A 25833-nucleotide genomic window follows, 5' to 3' on the forward strand; every position below is an offset into this window, starting at 1 on the left:
TGATCCAAAACAAATTTTTGCACCATAATCAATATGCCAAGCATTGTAAATGGAAATGTACAGTTAATCTTTGAGAAAGGAAATACAAAAGAGAAAGGACGAAGACAATGAAGAAGAAATAAAAAGAAAGGAAATAAAAAAATAAATAAATGAATACAACAGTAAAAAACAGGCCGACTGATCAGATTAATTCTGAAAATTTTTGCGTTTTTATGAAACGTTTACACGGGACTTTTATTTTGAAAAGCTCGTTGCCTGCGTCATCAGGGATGGACAGGAGTGTTTGCGTTCGGCTGGTTGGGAGGTGATATTTAAAGGTTGCTTATCTTTGATTCAGCGCATAATTGGGTTTTATTTTGCACTGTTCTATCTCGTTGGTGGCTTTACTCACATAGTATTCGCGTTAGCATGGCGGTGCCGGTCAAACAGGCCGAACAGCTTGATATTTTGTCAGCTAAGCTAGTTTAGCTAGCCTTATTTGTTTACATTTGTGTTTGCAGCTGGTCACTTTCAGTCAGGAAACCCTCTAATGTCTGCAGAACGTGAACTTTTCTTGTCTCTCGTTTGCTGTATAACCGCTACACACATAAAAAGCTGGAAGATTTTATCACAGGTCCAACCAAAGAAGACGTGCAGGGAATCTCTTCGGTTTTACATTCTCCCTGTTTTTCTTTGTGTTTACTCCAGTGCATCACCTGATAGTTTCAGACACTTAACGTCTAACATAAAGTTGAATTTTTCAGAATGGGACAGAGCAGGGCTGGGTATCCTGTTTCAATACAGATGCCGATACATACTTCTATCGGTACTTTAGCTTTAGGAATATAATCATAACCAGCCGTGCAAGAACCTTGCCTGAATGAAATGAGTGAAACTAAGATGATCAAAGTTGTGGTTTATATCAGAAACTTGTCTGATTAAAGGAACAAGGAAAGAATCTGACCAAGAATTTGATGGCAAACTTTCAAACGTGATCTGTTTGATAATCAGTGCTAGAGATTCATTTCTTTTGGTGCTAAGGTTGAATTCTCAGCCTAAGGTTGACTTCAGCCTGGTGTTGTAGTTTCCTTCCTGGCAAACACACACGTCGGGGAGTTCGGGTTTGTTTTCATAATAATGGCTAGAAGAATAACCAGCATCTCTATTATCTCCCTCTAAAAGCCCTCTTATCCCTTGCAGTTAGTATTTCATGTCGGGTTGTTTTTTTGCTCTTCAGATATTTTTCTAGAATGAAAGCAGTCAAATAGGAGGAGGGATGAGTGAGTTTGGACCAGCGGATCTGGTCGCAGGCCTCTGTTATACAGACGAGGAGAATCCTTTCCCTCTGTGGCAGAATGGACACATCAGCCCCTGTTTCAACCAGCTCGTCCTCGGAGCCCTGCCTCATGCTGGGATGGCAGTTTTCAGTGCCTGCTACCTCGGCATGGCAAGGTAGGTCGTCATGCCTGTGAGCGAAACGCAGACTTCACTCCGATTCATTCGTGCATCGCAGAGGAATACAAATAATTCCCAGTAACACCAATCACATTTGCAGTTCATTCACAAAAATGAAAACTCCACTTGGTCGTAGTCTTGTATTATTGTATGTTTTACCGAGGTTGGTTGTAAACACCTGAACACGTCAGGTCTCACAATATCTGCCAGTATTTGCTACTGTAACTACTAGAGGACAAAGGAAAGCAGATGCAGACTAATACAGAACAAAAACATGCACAACAACTTTTTTTTTTTTTTTAAAGACTAAAAGTGATGAATTTGTAAAGACAAATATACATTTTCCATTGAAATGTTTTATTTTCATATATCCACATCATGTTTATCCATACATGTACAGTAGAATGGGATCAGGGACACAGAGTACTTATTTCCCATTAAAAAAGAGTGGGGAAGACACTTGAAATGCTAAGAAAAATCACAGAAAAGAACTTCTCTGACTGCAGTTCACATCTTCAGATCCACATAGAGAACCTTGGCTGGAGGATGAATATATAGAAGCTCATCACTTATCTTTTACATGCCCTTGAACAAGGCGCTTCACTCTCAATTGCGCCACCATAACGTATTTGTGGCCAAGTGCTGATACTCTATAGGAATTTAAAATGAGAAAGCTCACACATTAATGCCTGAATATGATGAAATTGAGCAGTGCTGAAAACTAGCGAATCAAATGTTCTCATGTAGATAAAGATTCTAAAATAATGTCTGTGTTTATGTTGAGTAATAACATCGCTGCTCCTCAGATGCAGCCTCCTCCAGACGTCTCCACCCTGTGGTTGGACACTCAGGCTGGTGTCAGCTCTGGTGGCTGCGCTGCTCTTCACTGCAGATGTCATCCTGGTGAGCGTCCTCCAGCAGGGGGACATGTACCTGGATCTTCTAACTGACAGCTGTGCCATCCTGGCCTGGCTGGTCCACTTCGGGGCCATAACAGTGCTCCAGAAAACTGCTTTCAGGAGAACTAGAGGACCTCCACTGCTGCTTCTGCTGGTTCTTCTGTCCGTCCCCAACCTTGTCATCACCTTGATGATTTACTGTGAAAATGAAGAATATTTAAACCTTACAGAACCTCTTAAACTGGCACGATTTGTCCTCGCCTCAGCCCGGACGCTCCCTCTCCTGGTTTACCTCCTGGCTTTTGCGTTTCCTTGCATCAGTGATGCTGGGTACACCTTGTATGTTAACGCTGTGGATGGATCCCCGCTCATCCCAGAGAGCACCCAGCCAGACACAGGTGAGATGGTGGCCGAGGACGGGAGTGGCTGCACCTCTCGACTCTTCTACCTTTGGTTGACTCCTCTCCTGAGACGAGGGCGGCAAGGGGAGCTGGGAAGACCAACTGACGTTTATCATCTTCCTCGGAAACTTCGGACTAGCGTGGTTTGTCGATACTTCCACCAGTGCTGGGAAGCCTGCCGCCGAGGGGCAGCAGTCAGTAGCGGGCAAGATCAGTGGCCAAGGCCGGTCAGCAGAAACCTCCTGAACGGCACCTGGAGCTCACACTACCTGGAGGAACCGCTGGAGCTGGAGGGGGATGTAGGACTGCTGAGGGTGCTGCACGTGGCGTTTGGGTCGCGTTATTACGTGCTTGGTGTGCTGAAGGTGGTGGTCAACATGCTGAGCTTTGCGGGTCCCCTGCTCCTCAGCACACTGGTGAACTTTATGGAGGAAGAAGGGGCCCCGGTTAGCAGAGGCGCCTGGTGCGCACTGGGGCTTTTTGCCACCACCCTTCTTTCCTCTGTTCTCCAAAACATCTTTGTCTTTGAGGTCTCCAAGGTGGCGCTGTCAGCACGCGCCGCTCTCGTGTCGGCCATATATGGCAAAGCCCTGCGGGTCAGCGGCAGCAGCCTGGCCCGCTTCGCCCTGGGAGAGGTGGTGAACTTAATGAGCACGGACACCGACCGCGTGGTCAACTTCTTCAACAGTTTCCACGAGCTGTGGAGCCTGCCCTTCCGGTTCTCTATCACCCTCTACTTGCTGTATCTGCAGGTGGGAGTGGCTTTCCTCGGAGGGCTGTGCGTGGCGCTGCTGCTGGTGCCGCTCAATAAGTTCCTCGCCTCCCGTATCCTTAGCAACAACAAACACATGCTCAGGTACAAGGACAGCCGTGTTAAGGTGAGACCAGTTGTTATTTATTTATTTATTTATTTATTGTACAAATGCTGTGGTAAGAAAATTGGGAGCGGTTGTGGAAACGCTGGTGATGCTGGTGGTAGCAGTGATAATATAATAATAATAATAATAATAATAATAATTGATCCCATTAGGGGGAATTCCTCCAATGCTGAAATTCCACGAGTAATATTGTTTAGAAATTACTGCATAACTGATCTTGTAAGTGGATTCTTTATAAAGCCTCCCATTCACCCAATTTCTCATTGGGAGTAATTAGGGGTTCAGATATATCATGTTATCACCAGGCCGATATTATCGGCTGATTGTGACTTATCCCAGATGAATCGATATCATCATATTCACACACACACACACACACACACACACACACACACACACACACACACACACACACACACACACACACACACACAAATACACAGATACTGTGCAAAAGTTTTAGGAATTAAAAGTAAAGATAGGATGCTTCCAAAAATAACTACATGAATAGTTTTTATGTATCAGTTTTTATGTATCACACAAAGTGCAATAAAAGTAAAAAACATAAATCAGATCAGTTTTTGCTGTGGCCCCCCTTTGCCTTTAAAACAGCACCAGTTCTCCTCGGTACACCTGGGCACAGTTTTTCAAAGTACTTGGCAGACAGGTTCTTCCAGCTTCTAAACATCTCAAGTGCCTACAACTTTTGCACAGTATAGTGTGTCTCATGATATTGAAAAAATAAATTGCAGTTCATTTGTGTTCTATAGGTTGCTTTTTTTTTTGTATTTCTGACCTTATGATTATTATTTTTTTTTTATTCAAGCTTAAAATATTTTTAATTAACTGTTTAAAATTCACTTTGATCTTAAATGTGGTGGTTTGATGCCGGCTGCGGGCCTGTGCTGCAGGTCATACCCCCTTTTTTATCCCCTTGTTTCTGGTCACCTGTTTACTATTGAATTAAGGCAAAAATGCTCAAGAAATACTAAAAATTACTAAATTTCAAGGATCTCTTCCAAAAATGTTTGTGTCAAGTGTAAAACGGGAATGTCCTCCTATATATCATTATTAGGATTTTAAACGCTCAAATGTTGATATGTTTCAGCCTTAAACAACCAAATTTAAGGTATCCTTGTGTTTGTTTTGTATTTCTTTAACAAAATCTGCCAATATATAATAATCAGATTTTTTAATACTCAAAAATATCAGCATTGACCCTAGTATCAGTTGGGCTCAATTGCACATACGCTTTCAGATTTTTCTTAAAGTAGTATCAGTGAATCGGAGTTTAAAACATGATGTCTGATCTAGCTTTAGAGTTACTAGAAGATTAATACGTCATGTTGTTTTTTTCCAGTGCAGGAATCCACTTGTTCTTATGCAGTATTTGCTGGTCCAGCACAGACCCAGGAAGACTGAGATAAGATTCAGATTATTCTCCTAAGGTTTTTTTTGACTTTTCTCTCCCAGCTCATGACAGAGATCCTCTTCGGCATTCGCGTCATTAAGTTCTACAACTGGGAGCCTCACTTTGCCCAGAGGGTCGCTGACTGTCGTAAACAGGAGCTGTCCCACCTCAAGGCCATCAAATACCTGGACGCCATGTGCGTGTACACCTGGGCTGCGCTGCCGGTGGTCATCTCCATCCTTACCTTCGTGACGTACGTGATGCTGGGACACCAGCTGACTGCAGCCAAGGTAGGGATGCCTGTTAACGCTGACCTGTGGGGAGTGTGCCGATGCACACACTGAGCTGTGTGGGGAATTTTTGGGGATTTTGTGATTCTCTAACAAAATCAGGGAGTCTGCGTGTGTGTGTGTGTGTGTGTGTGTGTGTGTGTGTGTTTTATTTATAACAACAACAGTAGTATAATGAAGGCTTAAAGTCTCAGTGCCACCAACATCTGTAGAAATAACTCTTCATTTTGACACGAGACAAAATAGGTTTAGTGACAGAATGACGCGTCTCCCATCCATCTTCTTCAACACGGGATAATGGGCAGGAACTAGTCAAGTTTTTATAGAACGAGAGCTTCCTGACATGAATCTGCACAACGGGGTGCCACTGTAGCTGAGGGGTTCAGACGCCGACCACAAACCACAGCGTCCCCAGGAAAGAGCGCCTCCAGGAGAAATTCAAACTTAATCAACCAATTTGAAGAATGGAATCTAAGATTGAGTGCTAGTACTAATGAGATACACTTTTTAGACTCTATATTATATTTACTTATTTTAGGTGTGTGGTCTCTTATGCTACAGGTTTTAAAAGATCAGTTCTCTTCTTTCCATTTTAATTCCCTTTCTCCTACTGGTGTGAAATCACCCGATGTGCAGCGTTTGGTTGGAATGAAAAGGTGAATACTGTCAACCCCCCCCCCCGGCATACAACTGCCATTTCTCTCTCAACACCCCGACAAACAACAAGTACTTTGAAAACATCAAACTTGGTCGGAAATTTATAATTGAAGAGGTTACCACTGAAAAGTTGTCTTAGAAAATCTCGTTCTTTTCCATGGATAAATGCAGCACATTTAAAGACTGAATATGTCGATCGTAGTACACGTGATGACTTTGTAAAGTTCCGATTCAGATTCTGTCTGCTGCCCTGTAGGTGTTCACCACGCTGTCTCTGGTGGGGATGTTGATCGTCCCGCTCAACTCTTTCCCCTGGGTCCTCAACGGCATCCTGGAGGCCAAAGTGTCTCTGGACCGGATCCAGCGCTTCTTCAAACTGACCAACCAGGATCTGCAGGCGCACTACGCCCTGGGTAGGTTTTTGTGTTTAACCAATGACAGAAAACAAGGAAATTGCAGGTTTTCTGAATGTTTAGAACAGGGTACTCATTAAAAAATTAGGTGCAAATATGAAACTTCACAACATTTTGGCCTTTTCTGCTCTCTTCATGTATTTCATGGAATCATTGTAGCTCTGCACGACCAAAGCTGCTGGATTAAAAGTTAATATTTGCAATAAAACTCACTGAATCCCGTTCAATTTCTTTACCAGACAGTAAAAATCAAACTAACTTCCCTTTCAAATGTTGCTAAATGTTGTTATATTTCACATGTCGTGTTCCACTGTGCTGAAACATAACGCGTCCGTTCAGTGTCTCCTGAAGACAGTCAGACATCGGTCCTGCTGAGCCAGGGGACATTTTCCTGGCAGAGGCCCGGCGGTCCTGAGCAGAACAAAGAGGGAGAAACTGAAACTGGAGCTGCCAATGGGAGTCTGCTGCTGCACAGTCTCAATCTACACATAACTAAGGTACAAGCCACCTGTTTCTTTTTTCTGTCATGCATTTTGCATCCTTCATAATTTATTCTAGACTGGTTTGACGCGACAGCTAAACCACTTGTGCTGAAGAAAACTTAAAATTTAAAGGGAAATTTAGCTCAGATTTCCTTTAGAATAAGAAAATACAGGCCCCTGTTTGAAATTGAATGATTTTATTGTGATAAGAAGTTTAAATAGAACAATTTCTATCATTTGCCTGTCTGGTTCAGGGCTCTCTGGTTGTTGTGGTTGGGAAGGTAGGCTGTGGAAAGAGTTCCTTACTGGCTGCACTCACAGGAGAACTCAACAGGTACACCACCTCTGAAACTTGACTCACAATATTCAGATTGCGTTTACTGTAAATTTAGTCAGTTACGATTGTTTTCACCTGCCATATTCCAACAGTAGATTTGATCAGTTACATGCGGAAGTTGAACTGCATCAGATGATATTTTTCATCCCAAATGAAGTGGGAACCAGACTTCCTAAAATCAACGCGTAAAGAATGCAACTCTTTAGAGCGCTGACACAAGGAGCCAGGGTTTCTTGCTTGATTTTGTGTTCAGAAGATATAAAAAAACTGGTTATTTGGAAGCCCTGAGGTCCATCAGTGATGTTCCTTTCTCTGCAGGCTGAGTGGAGTGGTCTATGTTGCAGAAAGAGAGGCCGGCTTCGGTCTGGCCTCTCAGGAGCCGTGGATCCAGCATGCATCAGTACGAGAGAACATCCTCTTTGGCAAAGACTATGATCCCACCTTCTACCAGGCCGTGATCGAGGCCTGTGCTCTCTCGGATGACCTCAATGTACGATAATTATGTCTCTTTATGTCTTTTCCTGTCTGTATGTCTATTACAGACAGTATCTCTATAATTACTGTGATTTTTTTTGATATTTTTGGTGGTTGACAGGGAAACAAATTTATGTTTCTCCTATGAGTGGAGGGCCCTGAAGATGGTGACAACACTAAATTGGTCGGTCCGACACTTTGGTCCAGAGGGAGATGTCTTTAACAACTCCTTTACTTCTTTTCTCTGTGAAATCTGAGTATTCTTGGTCCCCAGAGGATGATCTCTACTGATTATGTTGCCACCACAATCTTTTCTTCATGCCACCATTGAATCAGAATTTTCCCCTGATTTGTTCCACAATAAGGTGTGTAGGAAACTCATGAGCAGCGATTCCGTGAAATTTGGTGGTGATAGTCACTATCCCCAAAGGATGAATTCATTTCTTTTTGGACACGAAATGAGCTTTTTTTTTTTCGTGTGCTACTTATTTGAAAGCAAATTGATTCCATCCATCATTACATTGAGCCTGATATCATAGAAGCACATTTTTTTTGGAGCTTTTCAACTGTAAGCCACAGAGGACGGTGCTTTGCATGCAGTGTATGTGACTATTTAACATTTTTAATAAACTGGCTTTGAAATGCGTCTGCAGGTTTTGCCAAATGGTGACAAGACAGAAGTGGGAGAGAATGGAGTGACTCTGAGCGGGGGACAGAAGGCTCGGCTGGCCCTCGCCAGGGCTGTTTACATGGTCAGTCCCCTGCACAAACCAGCCATCTGCTTCAGGCTCAGAGAGACACGGGAGACATGTTTCCAAAGAAAGTGTTAGTCTGCAAGGACCAAGGATAAAACCGCCTCAGATTTTTACTTTAAAATGTATCCAAGCAATTGTTACTTGGTTCAAATATTTCTTATATATGTGTAGATAATCATTTACGTGTAGGAGTTATTGCAAAAAAACAAACACTGATTTAATTTTTTATGAAGTCAGGAAGGTAGTTTAAAGGTTCAGTGGACTATCCCATTGCTGGGGAAGTCACTGGTTTGATTCCCCACAGCATTAGCCATATGCACTGTCTGTGTAGGATGCTAAGTTTCCCTGAACAAGCCACTAACGAGCCACTAACCCAATGGCAAAGAGCAGGATATTGAACATCCCTCGTAACTTATAATACTTACATATAACAGAACCATAAAAATGCTGTTTGTAATCAGCTGGTCCATCATGTGACGCCAGTCTCCGTGTCGTTATATTTAATGCCTGACCTCACCGCTTCAGGACAAAGACATCTACCTCCTCGATGATCCGTTGGCAGCGGTCGATACAGACGTGGCTGAACACCTCATGCAGAAATGCATCACGGAACTCCTCCGGGGAAAGACCAGAATCCTTTGCACGCACCGAACAGAGTTTGTGGACAAGGCTGACGTGGTGGTCCTCATGGACAACGGAACAATAATCAAAACAGGTAAAAACAAAAAATTGGCTCAGACAGGTGGTACTGCCACAAGTAGCTGTCATCTGGTTTAGATGCTTTCACGAACTCTCTGTTTTAGAAATGTTGGTTTTGAACCATATGAAGTACTGACTTGTTTGGGTTTACCAGCAAAATCAGGACAAATATAGAGGACCACTCCAGACAGACAGACTATTCCACATTATACAATGTCCATTACGTCATAACATAATATCACATTATCTAGTATTCACTGGAGTATTTAGTTTAATCCCTGCAGGGTAAAAAATACGTTCCAAACTATTTCCTACAATGTCAGATTACAACAAGTTAAATAAGATATATTTTCTGTCAAGTGAAGTTTATCAGAACTAATTCAGATAATTTTGTAATCAGTGTAATGACTTATCACACTAATTAATGACTATAAAACCTGACATCAGCCTCTAGCAGCCCTTATGCAAAGGCAGGAAATCTGTGGGAGGGCTTCATGGCACAAAACAGGAATTGTTTGTACTTTGCAAATAATAACTTTTATTTACCGTATCCCGATTGTTTAGTTCCGGCTTACGCATTTAGCGTACTTCATTAGGAAGCATGCTGGCTGCAACCAAAAACAATGCTCAAGTGAGACTGACAACTGGGATGAAGCTCTCAAAGTTGACCAATGTTGTATTCTTTGTTAGAGCAACTGTAAATGGTGACTAGATACGTACAAGTTTCAAGGTTTTTATATTTTTTTCACATGCTGAGACTCCTTTTACAATATTTATTGATTAATTCCTTTTTTTTTAAAAATCCTAAATGCACTGTAATGTTGCCGTCAAACAGGTACATCAGCAGAAATCCTTCCTTTGGTAGAGGCAGCGCCGAAAAAAAGGAAGAATGACCAAAACACGAAAGAGAAAGGTAATGGTCGCTGCAAGTTATAACTGCCTGACTAGAAAGTAGAAATGTACCGATGCGGCTTTTGTACTTGATTTTTGGTCTGTTGGTCGGCCGGTCCGCTACTTTGGTCCAGTCTGAAATATCTCAACAACTGTTGGATGGAATGGCACAAAACTTTGTACAAACATTCATGGGTAAATATCTGACTTTTGTGATTCCCTTTTTTTTTTTCTTTTTTAGTCAAATGTCTCAACGCCTATTGGATTGATTTCTTTGAAATTTGGAACAGATAGCCACGTAATGACCTCCCTGAGTTTTTGTCCAGCATGCTGCTGATCGAACACCTTTACTGAACACAGCCGACTTTTACTTTTCATTTGGAATCTTGAATTAAAATAACTAAGACACGCTGCCTTCCCCTTCGTTATAGATATTTTAAATTTTTCATGGTTGTAAAAAAAATGAAAATCAATTCTCCTCACTTCACACATGTTGTATTACAGCGGGCCAATAAACTCTGAGCAAACTCATCTTTTTGCCTGATACTGACTGTTTATCCAATCTGGTTCTGCTGTAGAAAAGTCTGACAAACATTATTGTCACGGCCCTTCTCGGTTTTTCACCAGATGGCGCGGAGCAGGACGAGGATGAGCCGGGTTCAGCCCCTGGTCTGTGTGTGGACGATGATCCTGACCTGTTGGGGGCGGAGCAGAAGCAGGCGGGCGGGCTGGCGTGGAGCGTTTACCAGACCTACTGGGTCGCTGTGGGCGGAGCGCTGTCCTCCTGCGTCTTGGTGTCTCTGTTCCTCATGCAAGGTTGGGATCGACCGCTCGTCCCTTCAGCATGATCTGTGTTCACTGAATGACCCTCAGCAGATGCTTCTGGTCATCACACTCCAGCTGGAATATTGGGATTCTCATTTTCCTACTCAAATGGGAATCTGGAGGATAACTTTATTTCTTTAAAGGATTTTACACACACAGCAAGCCTTGGTACATCCACCTAATCAAAAGTCAAACGCTGAACAAAATAGTAAACAGAACAAACACAACGAACAGAAAGAAACAACATAAATCACATGATCACAAACATTATAAAGTGGATTAAAAATGCTTTTCTCCAATGACAACTTTATCAGTAGTTAATGCCTGAATTTCTTGTTTTACATCTACATTGTATTTCAATAACAAACCGCTGTCGTGTTTTGTGTTTTTGTGTGATTCAGCCTCTAAGAACGTTTCTGACTGGTGGCTGTCCCACTGGATCTCTGAGCTGAAAGCCAACGGCTCCACTGGGCTCAATGGTTCTCTTACAGGCGCATTCAGCTCACCTCACCTGCTGCTCTTCTCACCTGGAGGATTAATGTACGTTGAGCCATCCACAACATTTTGAATCGAACAAGAACAAATTAGGGTTTTGTGCAGGGGACGGTCAAGCTGGCAACCCAAATGAGCACCACAGTTTCTCACACACAGTAAAATTTATATCCAAACATATTTGGAAATGGTTCTTTCATTTCCTTTTGTTAGCAATTTGTAATTCAGCTATGGAATAGTTTCAGAATTTTTAATTGTTAGTGTACATTAGAATGTAATCATTCTTTTTAAAATGTATTTGTATAATACAATTTACAGTCATCAGGATGTGGTTTACAAAGATAGTTCAGATAAGGATGTGACCTACTGACTTAAAGTATTTGTCATCATCTGAAAAAAAAAAAAAAAAAATTGGTTTTCCGTCATCTGTAACAGTTTATAATTATCTTAAAATGCACTGTTAGGAAAATTACCATAGTTTAACAGCAGAAACATCCAAACTGTGTCTTTCCCTACTTTAAAAAAAGCCACTTGTTTGGTAAATGAATGAAGTAAAATCATCAGGTTTATTAACTGGACTTTTTCCTGTGTTTATGCAACCTGTTCACTGAAATCATAAGAAAATATTCACATCCACCCACCCAGGTCTCCCCTGCCACCTGTGCAAACGTTTCCTTCAAGCAACTTGAGCTCCGATATTAAGTTCTACCTGATGGTGTACGGCTCCATTGCCGCGGCCAACACCGTCTTCACGGCCCTCCGAGCCTTCCTCTTCGCCTACGGAGCCATCTGCGGCGCCACAGCCATCCACAACAGACTTCTGGATCGGGTCCTTAAGGTGCGTCATCCGAGCCTTGAGGCCCAGAGCAACTGTCAGGCTACCGGGGACGACAGTGTGAGCTGAGCGGAGCAGATTGAGTGTTTGCCTCGTTTGGCAGCGGTAGCTGAAGGTCCAGACTAGCTGATGGGAGGATGTTACTGAAACACACTTTCGTCTCAGCCTCAAACACCCTTGAATAGTATGAGCTCCAACTGCTCAGCTGGTCTGCTCAGTTCCTTAAAATACAACACTACTGATATTCTGGGCAGTTTTAAAGGTTATACTTACCAGAAATCTACTTTGTCTGTTGCTCCCAGTGATGACCTCCCAGAGAATACCACTACCTCTGAGGCTCTGTCGAACCTTTGAGCTCATTAGCGCATCATTATATGGTTCAGTTTCACTGATCTCATCAGCCTGGCTTCAAGCAGCAGGAGGCTTTTTTTTTTTTAGACTGCTGGATGTGTAAAGAGACAGCTTTCTACTGACACGTTAGCCCTAACAACATTACAAGGCCATAATATGTCAGTGTGTCTGTCAGCTTGTTGTGGAGTTCTTCTGCCAACCCCCAACACGGTCAAATTTCAGTTTTTACAGCTTCGGTTTTTCACTGAAAACCTCAGCCTGCTGCACTGAATGAATGAGACTGAACCGAAACAGTCAAGTTGCAGGCCAGAAAACCAAAACAAAGAGCTGGAAGTTGCTAAATTGCTCCATAGACTTAGGGGGGAACTAGTCGGGTGGTGATCCTCTGTCTGTTCATCACTACTAGCTACAACTTTTACATACATGTAGTCGCGTGAGTCATACATACATGTGGTCATCGTTAATATGAAAATGTTGATTACAGCAGCTTTATGATCAATTTCAAGAAAGATATTTGTCTCGCCTTTACGGCTCACCAAAATCAAAGCTTCCTGTTTGTGTGCCCCTTCAGGCCACAGTGACCTTCTTCGACACCACCCCTCTGGGTCGCGTACTTAACCGTTTTTCCTCAGACCTGTACAGTGTGGACGACAGCCTGCCGTTCATCCTGAACATCCTGCTGGCCAACATCTTCGGCCTGCTGGGCATGCTGGTGGTGATAAGCTACGGCCTCCCCTGGGTCCTAGTGCCCCTGCCGCCCCTGGCTCTGCTTTACCACCGCACGCAGCACTTCTACCGACACACCTCTCGGGAGCTGAAGCGCCTGTGCAGCCTCACCCTGTCGCCTGTCTACTCACACTTCTCCGAGACGCTGACCGGGCTGGGGACCATCCGGGCCAGCGGCAGCTCTGCCAGGTGAGCGACCACGAAACTGGCCTTTTTAGAGCCCGACCGATGCTGGATTATTGACCCAGATACTGACATCAATATTTGATAAAAATAATTGATAATGATGGATGGGCTGATATACATTTGTTCGTACATGAACACATAAGCCCTTCGGATCCCTGAAATGTGGTTAGTAAGGAAAAAATTGTGATACGAATATGTAGTGATTTGGACATTTTACAGTTGAAATATAAACTTCCTAGTTCTCTTTAATGATTGCATTTCTGTACTGCAATTTTGTTGTTACTTATTGGCTCTAATATACGCTGATTACAAAATATCTGCCATAGGTTGCCACTAATACTTATCCAGGCCAATTTAATGGTTGAGCTCCACGTCTTATTTTATGGATTTGAAGTTGTAGTATTTGCACAAAAGCTGAGAATTTTAACAGCATTTAAATTTGGGAAAATTTACCCAAATTCTTAGACTGGCATTATTCCTTATGACTAAACAATAGTAAATTTTGATTGTTTAGAGCATGGTTTACATTCATTATACAAAAAATGAAGATGGTAATGATTTGTTTAAAAAAAATGGTAGGATTAAAGGTTCTTATTCAAAGTTCATATTTTGTGTCCCTGCATGAATTGTTAATTGTTAGTTATTTCAAGTATTCATGTATTAAATTCCTCTCTTTTCTCCTCCTGTGAAAACTCAAAATATTTTTGGTCAAAGAAATACATAACTTTTATTCATTCAAATGTGATTTGGGTTTGACAAGCCAACTCCTTCCATGGTCAAAACTGCATGTGACCTCGTTAGCTCGGTTGTTTGTGTGTTTGGGTTTCAGTTGACAAAACTGTTTAAAAAAAACACTGCACTCTATCGCAAACAAAACGGTTTGGATGAAAAAAAAACAAAAAACAGCAAATTAACTAAAATCAGAACATCTGCACACTTTTTTCTGACAAAGTTCTATGTGACTGAAAACTTAGCTAAAAAATAGGATATCATTTGTTCCAAACATTTTTTTTTTTTTTATTCCCAAAAGTGGGGTGGTTTTGGTCTAAGTCGAAGGATTTCATTTATGGGTTGCTCCACTGCTTCCCGGTCCACCACTCGATCTTCTAATCTATGTGGTTCTCCCGAGACTCCATGCTGGCCAAGTCCTACCTGCTTTTAAAGGGGCCAAATCCATGAACAATTAGAACATAACTCTCCCAAAACTCTACCTTTCCCACATGGAACCTACCTTTCCCTCACGTTACAGAAGATATAGATGCTGAAACTGCCAATTTTCTTTCTGTCTTAAAAAAAAGTCACCTGTAGCTCCAAAAAACCACAGGGACTGCTTTCTGCTCTTCCAGGTTTGAGGAGGAGAGTGCTAAACGTCTGGAGCAGAACCAACGCTGCCTGTTCCTTAGCAATGCCGCCATGCAGTGGCTGGACATCCGCCTGCAGCTGATTGGAGTAGCTGTGGTGACGGGTCTCGGCGTGATCGCTGTCGTCCAGCACCAGTTTCAATCTGTTGATCCAGGTGAGACAAGAGCCGAGTTCGGTGGCTGTGCAGTGCGCACCAGTACAGCCAATGTCTAATTTGTTGTGTCGTCGCTGGCAGGTCTGGTGGGTCTGTCCCTGTCCTACGCTCTGTCCATCACAACCCTGCTGTCTGGGCTCATATTCAGCTTCACTCAGACTGAGATGCAGCTGGTGAGTGTGGAGCGAACCGAGGAATACTCCACCGGCCTGCCCACCGAGCCACAGCACCAGAACACGCAGGTCAGACCAACTGCTACGCTGCCACAAGCTGATACTGATACTACCACAACAGCCATCACAGAGGGGGTATTATCGAGAACATGGGTTGTCTGGAGCAGTGGTTCCCAACCCATCCAGCCTTAGGGTCCAGATTTTCCAGAGACATCAGACTACTGCGAGGGTACAGCGCTGACCACTGCGCTGCCCCTTCATTTTCATTTCACATACACACATGATGAAAAATAAAATAACAGCAATTCGACCAACATCAAAAACATTAAAACCAATGCAAGAGTAGCAAAACCGAATTTAGGGTTCTTCAGGCTACGAAAAACAATTTTTACCGGGTCACGTGTAAACAAGTAAGATTAAAAACAACAGGGGCAAAACAACAGATAATGACAAAAATAAATCGTTTATAATAAACCAGGCCAGTACTTCACTGCATTAAATGTTTTAGTTTTTCCTTTTTCTCCTCAGTTTAAATAAAATCAACTGAATAATATATTCTGTCATACTTGTGTTCAGCCTGATGTGGAGGGAGCTAGCTCCTCCTCCGTCTGCGCTAGCAGCACTGGAGACTGCAGAAAGTCCGTTTCGGTCAACAGACGTGCAAAGGGAGGCCCACATGACCAACAGGCCCGGCCCCGATAGGCTACTTGTAGTGAAAAGCTTGGTGCTGCAGTGTCGGTACTCAGTAGGAAGCTGAGAAATTCACAACGTTGGTGGGTCACGGTCCAACCCACCGATCTGTTCCACTAGTCTTTTGCGGTTATGTTATGTAGATGCATGACACTAATATTTACTGTTGTTGATCACATGAATGTTGTCTAAGTTTGGATATCAATGGGAATAAGAAAATTAGATCCCAATGCAGCATATAAAATTCAAGAAGTGAGGGTAGTTTGCCAGTTTTGTTTAACAATGTTAAGTTGTCAGAGGGTGAATTTTCCTCAGAAGCCCACTTTTCAGATGTATTTACGATGTCTGTAATAATGTTTCTCTTGTCACTGTTTCCACGTCACCCTGTCTGTTCCAACATCAGCTGCCCCCTTCGTGGCCCGAGCAGGGCTGGCTGGAGTTTCGCGGTGTGGTCTTGGCGTACAGGGACGGCCTCCCGAACGCCCTGGACGGGGTGAGCCTGGTGGTGCGACCTGGGGAGAAGGTGGGAATCGTGGGACGTACAGGGTCCGGCAAGTCCACCCTGTTCCTGGCCCTGTTCCGCATGGTGGAGCTCAACCGGGGTCAGATTCTCCTGGACGGGCTGGACATCAGCACGGTGGGCTTGGGTCAGCTCAGGTAGGCCGGAAGTGGTGGTGGGTTTGGGTGAGAATTAAATGACAAATTGCGAGTTAAAACGGATAAATCAACAAACTCTAAGAGATTCAGGGTTTCTAAAGCTCCAATGATAGATATTCTTATTCTGTTATTATTTCATAATCTAGCCACAAGCATATTGGCAAGAGGGGGGTTCACTTTTCTGTGTTACATCCCTAGATTTCCTCCATTTTCCTTTTTGTTTTTTTTTTTTTTTTGTAGGATTTTTCATGTGCACTTGTCCAGATTAGATTTTTCTGGCTTCTTTAGGGAAGCCCTTTGACTGTTTATGGGAACAATGGCTACAAAGTCACTCGGAGAGAGCATCTTACTTCCGCCAAGGCTGCACAGTCCTCTAAATTTTAATTGTTAAAGAATTGTTAAGAAATATTTACCCTGCATTTGGATCCAGATCTGAATGAAAATACATATGGAATATGTTTTGTTTCTGTTTTTTTTTTTTTTTTGGTTAAGTGAGAGCCATAGTTCATGAGAAAATAATGAAAAAGTTTTAAAAATGCCTCGAAAGTCCAGCAATCTTAAGAAATTCCTGGATCTTCACCAAAATCGAATCAGTTGTAACTTGACTGTTTCGCCAAAAAAAAGCACGAAAAAAAACACAACGTCCTCGGCCTTGGAGTTGAGATGACTTAAGTCTAAAGTTCAGTTTTAAAAGTCTTGAAAATGCAGACTCACACATACCGTCTGTTTTCAGTTATCCATGTATTTTAACTGAGAAACCGGCAAGGCTTGCAGACTGCAACATAAAACATAGTAAACATATCGAACACATTACAAAATACGTAAAGACAAGCTCACATAAAACTGTGAACACGAGAGACAGCATAGCGTGAAACCTTGAGTACATCTAGCCATGGATGATTACCCACGGTTGATACAAGATCAGCATTACCTACCAGTATCACAGTGTATGGAAAACTAAGCCCGATAATCGTACTTTTTCATACATTATCCATAGTTTAACTCAGACTTTGAGGATGCTGTTCAGTATAACGAAAGCATTCAATAACAAGGCAGAGTTTACGCTTTTGTGTGTGTGCTGGCGGCGCCCTCTGCAGGTCCAGGTTGGCCATCATTCCTCAGGACCCCTTCCTGTTCAGCGGGACCATCAGGGAGAATCTGGACCCGTGTGGGCGACACTCCGACCAGCAGCTGGTGGACGTTCTGGACCAGTGCCACCTCGGCTCTGTGGTCAACAGGATGGGTGAGAGCGACTTAGGGAGAGGGGTAATGAGAGAGGCATTAATAAAGTGAGACGATGGGATGGGCAGCGAATTAAGGACGAGCAGAAGAGCAGAGCGACGCTTTGTGAGCCAAGGTGTGTCTGTTCTGAGCGCAACCGCCTGAATCACCGGCCCTTTCATTAAAAGGTTCCCTCCACCCTTCACCATTCCTGTCTGGCCCCGTGACTGGCGACATGTGCAAAATGTTCCTCCTGGTTCAAAAGCCTTTATCTGCTACAGAGACATTGGTGGATTGATTGATTTCTCTTGGCCTTTATGTTCAGCGCTGTGGGATCTAGAGACCATCCCAGCACCCGTAACTTGATCCTGTGTAAATAAGATCAACTTATAGGCACAGTCCTCTTATCATCCTCATCTTCTTCTCCTCCGCCTCCTCTCTCGTGGTTTTTTTTTTTTTTTTGGCTTGGCAGTGGGAAAGTAATGAGGTGGATTGACAGGACGAGGCAGCACACAGAAAGATAAAAATGTCCACTGTGCTCTCTTTGCACTATTAAGATAAACATACAGTACTTGGCATGAATAAGAGATGATTATGGTGTTATATTCACATTAAGCCTTCCTATGTCATGCCTTGTGTGTGCGTGTGTGTGTGTTTAAGGTGGTCTGGATGCTGAGGTTGGAGAAAGAGGGAAATCCTTCTCTGTGGGACAGAGACAGCTGCTGTGTCTGGCCAGAGCTCTGCTGACCCAGGCCAAGGTGAGACCCCGGCTGTATCATTATGGACGCTGACCTATATCTAGTCAGTTACTGACATTGTGCCCGTCTGGGTGCAGCTCACCAGCCCACTCTCAGCAGATCAATGAATGTTCTAAGAATTATTTATCCTTGGTTATTATTTAAATGTATTTTTCATTTATTGTTTAGTTTTGTCCTGTACGTTTTTGGAATTTGGCTTCGTGGAGATTTTAAGCATTAGAACCCAAGGGCATAGCCACACCTTTTTTTTAGCACCCTGCCCCGTTTTTATGACGCCGCGCGACTTGACAATACTTGCCCGTTCAAAAGCAGTTAAACTGCGACAGTCGCCAAAACGTCTTCTGTGCTTGTTACGCTTCTGTTCCCCAGAAAAAAAATCGATGCAGCAGATGTGAACTTCTAAAGACAATTTTTAGTTCACCTCCAAGAGTCAACCCAAAATACACTAAAGCTGTGTGTTCCTCAACATTCCCCCTGTAAGGAAGTGTGTGTTTTTTAAATTTCAGTGTGTCCGTTAATTTACACATGCTGCTAAATCTTCTGCACGGCAGCACACGAGGGACTTCGGCCCACCAACAAAGCAAGGGTGGCGATAGCAACGAAGGCAACACATATGCTTCCCACCAATGCAGCTCAGTACGGTAGCCCAGCAATAAATGTTGCCTGTGTCCATCTCATATATTAAGGATTTTTGTTGTCTGAGTCTCTGACACAAAGTAAATTTAACACTGCAACTTTTTCCTTGAATCGGTGTCAGTTATTCCTACACTGCTGCAACCTCCTATGAACACGCTGAGCTCCGAACCGTAACACGGGAGCATAAGACGCTGTTCTTCCGTCTTGTAGGTCCTGTGTATTGATGAAGCCACAGCCAGCGTGGATCAGAAGACGGACAAGCTGCTGCAACTGACCATCAGAGAGAAGTTTCAGGACAAGACCGTCCTCACCATCGCCCACAGGTGAAAGGTTTTCTGATTCAAATGTCAGTTTTCAAATCCTGTCAAGAGATAGCAGTAAACAGTAAAAACACAGACTGACTTTACAGAATGAAGTTCTTATTTCATACTTTAGTCTTTTGAGGTCTTTTTTTTTTTTTTTTAAATCAGATATGTAATTTGGGAATGAAGCCCTTAATTTAAACTCTTGACTCATTCTTCATATTTACTGGATAATGTGGAAAAAGATCAATCTTTTTTTCCTTCTTTTTTTTGGTCTGCGTTCGTGTCCCCAGGATCAACACCATCATGGACTGCGACAGGGTGTTGGTGATGCACGGTGGGAAGGTGGCAGAGTTTGACAGCCCGGTTGCTCTCTGCCAGAGTGACCGCTCCATCTTCCACAGGCTGGTTGGTGGGAGGGGACAGTGAGATGACAGAGAGACACTGAAAGGAGGGAATTTTTCCAAAACCTGAAGATATATTTTTATACTTTACGCTGGAAAGGTTTGCTGGGAACTTGCTTCCTTTGTCAGTGCGTCCTGCTTCACACAAACATAGTTTAAAAAAACAAAAAGCGTTTGGTCATGGAAGGGTCAATGTTAATTTTTATAGGCTAATATTTTTTGATTTTATACTGACATTTAGTTTCTTTTAAATTTTTTTGATTTTTTGTTTTTATGCAAAAACAGGATTGTTTCCCCAGAATTTTGTATAAGAAATTAATTACAGTTAATAATCTGAAAGTCGCACACTCGTAACTCCAACGCAGTCGTATATTTCAACTTATAAGGATCGATGAATCTTCAAGTTGCCTTTTTCAACGAAAGCCTTCGTTTTCAGCGGAAAGTGCGATTTTCATAAGCTGAAATAAATGATTGTTTCGAAGCTGGCCTGTGAGCCAGCAGCTCAGTGTAGGGATCTCAGTGTGCTTTTCCCTTAGCTTTTCTTAGAGTGGAAATCTACACAAGGTGGGAGATATTTTTTTTCTCCCCTTAAACAGCATTTTCTGCCTGCCGGATTATGCTGCATTTGCAATACATATTGGCAACGTGAGATTTGGAGGATTTTTAATAATTTATTACTGGACGGAGGCAACTTCCGGCAGCACCTTCATATAACTCTATGCTCAACCAGTCTATTGTCATCCGTTCTTTTTAAACACATTGATTGTTTTTGTTGATTCAGTAGATTGTTTGGGGCCATTATGTCCTGCTGTGTCATAGGCTACTATAATTTTTCTATGGCGATTTAAGGCGACCAGTAGTTACACTCATCTTTGAGTACTTTGGAAATAACTTAAAATGTGAAAAGCAAGAAATATAAAAACGTCTTCCCTCTGTAAGGTGCTAGTAAATTTTGCTCCGCGTCAGGTTACATTGAAATCAAATGTAGACAGTCGTGGAACCCTCTCCACTAAATCCCAGACTGCGGAAAATAGTTTAGTTGAGTAGGCCATTATCTGGGACCCTCACAATCTGTTTTATACACTCTCTGGATTTGTAACTGCTCTTAAAAAGTGAATTTATGCAGAAAAAAAGTAAGGGCATACTGATAAATGAGATGCCACATGCCACTACAGGTTTTGCTGCATAAAGCAACATCAATCTGACGTAACCTTCTCACTCTAATTTGAAGGAGTGATCTTTATGTCAGTGATCTGTAATCTCAAACTGACTCCTTTTTAAAATGGGAGTTAATAATGGGTCACTTTGCAAACATCAGGTAATCGCTCTGTGTTAACTGTTATATGGTCAAATTCTCTTTAGTTTTTTTTTTTTTTCATTACGTGAAGTTTAGGATCCAGATCTATCTTTAATGAAGTGGTGTTGTTTATACTATTGCACGTTAAAATGATCTTCATCCATCCACCTGGAGCACCATGGGTTTAGGGCACAGTTACCTGACCCTAGATCTGTTATAGCTACCTCAGCTCTGAGGCCGGCCACTGAACATTGTTATAAAGGCAAACAACACTCATGGAGATCAGGCTGTATTTCATAGAAATAACGCCGTACATTATATTTTGGTGTTCCTCATGGGAGCTGTTTTGGTCCCCTGATTTTTAGTCGTAAAAAGCCGGGGTTCTTGGTTGATATCTTTAGTGAACATAATGTTAATTTCTGTAGCTATACTGATATACCAGTCTATATTTCTGTTGCTACAAATGATACGATGCCTGAAGCCACTCTGTCTATTTTTATGTAGGCAGTCCATAAATGCATCAATTATCGTTTCGTACAATTAAATTTAATAAGAGCCATTTATTATTATTAGAATATATTGTTATTTAAGAGCAGAGCCTGAGAGGTTATTGACGACTCTTGGGATCTGAATTGCTTGGTTTATTTTCTTACCTCAGTGTTATGTTTGTCAATTTAATTTTTTTTGTTACCTGTTATCAAAACTAAAATACAGCTTTTCTAAGTGTGGTAGTTTTTTTTTAATGTAGAATGTCAAAGTCAACAGTCCAAACCAAGAAAACAATTTAATTTACTGTAATATAAGACCCAGAAAAGCTGCAAAGTCTCACTTTTGAGAACCTGCAACATCAAATTTTTAGGCATCTTTGCTTGAAAGACGACTCATACAATTAATGGATGATCGAGAGAGTTAATTTAATCCACGATTTTTTGCAGCTCTAATATAAACTTTGAATTAAATTATTTCAATTTAAATATTGATTGAAAGAATTTTTTTTATTGTACTACTGGTGTTGCTACATGTGATGTTCTCATATTGAATAATTCAGTCATTGAATACACTAGACCTACTGTATGTGCAATGTGATGATACTGTATGTGATATATTTGACATATGCAGTAAAAATGTTTAATAAATTTGAAAGGATTTTCTTGTTTGTGTTTTTTTTTCTCTTTTTTTTTATCTTGTCAACAAAGTACTTTATAATTAAAGTCCAGGTTCTACTAAAACTATAACGAGTGCTTCATTGGTTATAAATATACCTGTTGTCATACCTGTTTTATTTCAGCAGGTTTTCCTAAGAATATTTTTGCACTTACGTGTTGTCAGAGCCCATCTGGAGCCACAGCCGTACCTGTCCTGGCAGGATTATATTACGATATATATTGTGTGAAAGCAACTGAACTCTTTTTTTCTTTCTATCCAGATTCACGCAGAAAGCAGTGTTTGTGATCAACAATAGCCTGTGAGTGACTCACTGTGCGAACGCCTGCCGCTCCCTTGGCTCGGGTCGGCATTTTTCTCATGTTAAAACGCTTTATCGCGTTGTCATGGGGAGTGTTTGCTTTATGATTTTTTTGCTCTGCCTTGGTTGTTGAAAGTCGAGGTTTCGACTCTAACGCTGGATTTAATTTATGTGTGTGTTTGTGTGTGCACGCAGCACACGCGTGTGTTGTGGGAACAGATGCGTTTACGTACGAGGAAAAGCGGGCCGGAGGTTCAAGTCGTGCTGTTGTCTGCTCATGTGTGTGTCTGTGTTTGTATGCACACGAGCCGCCAGCATGTGGTAGTCAAGGCGTGTTTGGCTGAGGGCGTGTGGTGTAATTGTATGTGCGTTTGTGCCTGACAGTTAGTGGAGACGGGACATTTAAGGTGGAACCTGTTCGCCTGCTTCGAGTCAGGTGTTGGTCCACCTGACTGGCACGCCCCTCCTCGGTCATAACCTGCAGAGCAAACAGCATGGACTGATTACTATGTGGTGAAACTCTACAGGACAACTTCAACAACACAGAAGCCAGATGTCGGCAAAAAAAAACACCTGCCTGATGGATCCTGAGGTCAGTTTCATTTCTGGGCTTCTTCTCAGCTGTGAGCTTCATTCTTTGTGGTGACAGTGGGCTGCATTCCGAGTTCCTGGTGCCATCATCCCAGGTAGTCTCTGTCAAGTCTCAGCCTCCATACTAACGGCCTTTGCTCCTTGTCATGCACTTTTATGGTACGGTTATTTTAATCAGCTCTTAGCACATCAAATTCAACCGGCCAGTGATATGCTTCTGTGGATGCATTCCAGTTTATGTGTGGTGCAAAATTAACTTTTTCTTTTGAAAAGAGTTACTTTTCCTTCCCACCCACACATGGTCCATTCTCTTCCTCCTGTTCCTCCACCCGTTGTTTCGATTTGATTTGACATTTGACCGAAGATTTTCACTTTCACAGCTTCAGGCAGGTGCACTCTGGCTCACCTGTAAAATGTTCAGTTTGTAAATTTCCAAGTAGTAAACCGGCTGCTTCCTTTTGCTCAGTTGTGTGTGTAAAATGAGCTAAATGCTAAATTCTGATTGATATATTTTGATTTGAGATATTTTGTATCACACACTAAACAGGGGGGGAGACACACGGTAGATTTATACAGTTCATTTAGGAAACCCATGATACAGAACAACCAGCTGTTTTTCAACATTAAAACTACATTATTTTTAAGTATAGAGGAACATTTTGCCAGTCCGTAGTTAGGGTTCAGTATCATCTTTGTTCTGTCTTTCCATACAAGTGTCATTCCTGAACGAATGATGAGTTAAAATTGACCCAAACCTGCTCCAGCTTGACATCTTAAATACCTGAAAACATATGTTTCTGAAAATGATTGCTCAATAATCTGACCTAAAAGGGATAAAAAATATTTTAACATTTTGAGTTTTTTAGTAAATGTCACATTGATATTGAGATAATTACTGTGATGATTATTGTAGTGTTAGTTTAGTCCTTACTGCCTGATCCCGCTCTGTATCTGTTGCTATCATGACACACTGATTATTGTGAGAATGGTGGATGAGTTGATTATTTTCATCCCGATTTTAACACTTTTAGTTTGATACGCGGAGTTGTAAAAGCAGCAGCTAGGTGGTGGTATTGAATAGAGCACAGTTTCATTCATCCAGCGCATCTTTTCAAACCATCTCCCATGATCTTGACAGGACAAACTGTGTCTGGATTCACTGGAGGTCTGCCAGTGTTGTACCAGCCACTCAATACCAGAGAGCAGCGGGTGTGGTTGATTTGACTTTGTGTGCTCACGAAAAGGAAACACCCAACAACAGAACACTTTTCGCAGTGCTCTCGATAAACCTGTTTGTTGTTTTTTTTTTTTTGCATTATGATCCAACAGCCCCAAGGCCATAACTCAAATTCCTCAGAGATGCACCTGCGGAGTTACCTGTGTATCACTCGTCTACCTAGACAGTAAAACTGATGCCCTCTTGCTTATAGTCTAGTCTAGTCTAGTTTTTTGTGCTACTTTTTTTCTGAGTCTTCAGTAAAATTCTTTTCTCTCAGGCAAGTGCTTATTTTAATGACTGAAAATGTCACTGAAACAACAAACTTCTTTCTAAGTCGTCTTTACCTCACTGGTTTAAACAGATTTAAGAAGTGAAACTATCGTATGACAAGAGCTCGTTGCTGGATTCTCCTGGTTCATCTGTGTCATTGAATGTCAACTTACGTTCCCGCGGTTTTGTTCTATAAGCTTTAACATGTTACAAATATACAGTACATGTTTAAAGAACTGCTGTATTTCATGTTCCCATAGTAGCTGCGTCTGTTTACTGAATATTTTATTTTCTTCTGTAGGTTTAGTCCACGGGGATTTTTCAGTGCCACTGTGACAGAAACACAAGGATCATGGTACCAAACACCAACATATTGTGTTATTTGAGTTATATTTCAGTCCCGTGTTGCTTTTTAAAGTTTTTGGTTTGGAGGAGTGCTTCTGTTGTAAACATTTTATGACATTTTTTTGCATGCAGCCGTATCACCGCAGAGGAAGGAGCCTCTCTGACGCCCTCACCCTGGAACGATCAGAAGAGGGGGGGCTGGTCATTTCCAGCATTAATGACAATGCCTCAACCAGTCAGGGTCTGAGGGAAGGTATGGCCCTTGACATGCTTATAGAATATGCTTTACAACTTCAAACAGGGAAGCCTTGTGCTCATTTTTGGCGTTTTTGTTTGTGTTTTTTGATTAGCGGTATTGGGCTTCATTAAACCGAAAGCTCTCTAATATTTCTCCTCCGCCGTTCATGTAAATGAAGTCGACAGAATTTTCAAAACACTTCTCAGTATTCAGTCCAATACTGTACCAACAGTCAATAACCTTGTCAATGCAATTGAAATGATAAGATTAATAAATGTGTTGTATATTACAATGCTGTTGTAATGGATTGCATATTTTCCTGATCACTCAGCGTGAATGCATATTCAACAGATTGTGGTTGAAATACAGAATACAGTAGTAGTTCTTTTCAAAAAATCCTTGAGTTTGTGGCAGGTGTAGGATCTAAGACTACCATTTAAATAGTACAATATGATGAGCACCTATGATAACATGGAAATGTTCTGGAACAAGCTATTGTTTTATGCAGACACTTGATTTTTTTTTTTTTTTTTTTTTTTTTTAAGGGGATGAAATTTTGGGCGCATCAATCAATTTTGATCAACTGTCAAAAGAGGAAGTGTTAAAAGTGCTGGA

The 25833-nt window shown here is 41.9% G+C and overlaps 1 protein-coding gene and 1 long non-coding RNA gene across 3 annotated transcripts; both read left to right on the top strand.

Moving 5' to 3' along the window:
- The first annotated feature begins 262 nt into the window (after window positions 1-262).
- Window positions 263-19963, top strand: abcc10 (ATP-binding cassette, sub-family C (CFTR/MRP), member 10). 2 transcript variants are annotated; one of them, XM_040145885.1, is made up of 22 exons: window positions 263-317; window positions 1217-1431; window positions 2241-3612; window positions 5086-5313; window positions 6227-6383; window positions 6723-6880; window positions 7120-7199; window positions 7521-7692; window positions 8330-8428; window positions 8957-9146; window positions 9966-10043; window positions 10649-10837; window positions 11248-11386; window positions 11984-12176; window positions 13096-13439; window positions 14783-14952; window positions 15034-15194; window positions 16219-16472; window positions 17570-17715; window positions 18354-18451; window positions 19298-19410; window positions 19683-19963. In XM_040145885.1, the coding sequence occupies exons 2-22, from the start codon at window positions 1256-1258 to the stop codon at window positions 19816-19818; spliced, it is 4653 nt and encodes a 1550-aa protein (XP_040001819.1). In that variant the 5' UTR covers window positions 263-317; window positions 1217-1255; the 3' UTR covers window positions 19819-19963. The 2 variants fall into 2 exon arrangements, with proteins under 2 accessions (XP_040001819.1, XP_040001820.1); XM_040145886.1 differs by having other exon boundaries at window positions 265-304.
- A 3116-nt stretch (window positions 19964-23079) lies between these two features.
- LOC120800081 lies at window positions 23080-25175 on the top strand. The gene is made up of 3 exons (XR_005708934.1): window positions 23080-23147; window positions 24937-24990; window positions 25113-25175. It is a non-coding gene; the product is annotated as an uncharacterized LOC120800081 (long non-coding RNA).
- The last annotated feature ends 658 nt before the right edge of the window (window positions 25176-25833 follow it).

This window comes from Xiphias gladius, chromosome 15 (genome assembly GCF_016859285.1).
Source record: "Xiphias gladius isolate SHS-SW01 ecotype Sanya breed wild chromosome 15, ASM1685928v1, whole genome shotgun sequence".
Lineage (NCBI taxonomy): Eukaryota > Metazoa > Chordata > Actinopteri > Istiophoriformes > Xiphiidae > Xiphias > Xiphias gladius.

What these genes read in the sequence shown, in the direction of transcription:
- abcc10 (XM_040145885.1), top strand. Translation starts at nt 1,256, where the DNA reads ATGAGTGAGTTTGGACCAGCGGATCTGGTCGCAGGCCTCTGTTATACA. An exon ending in TCGCCAGGGCTGTTTACATG is followed by an intron (nt 8,429 to 8,956) that starts GTCAGTCCCCTG and finishes TCACCGCTTCAG; the next exon opens with GACAAAGACATCTACCTCCT. An exon ending in CTCTGTGGTCAACAGGATGG is followed by an intron (nt 17,716 to 18,353) that starts GTGAGAGCGACT and finishes TGTGTGTTTAAG; the next exon opens with GTGGTCTGGATGCTGAGGTT.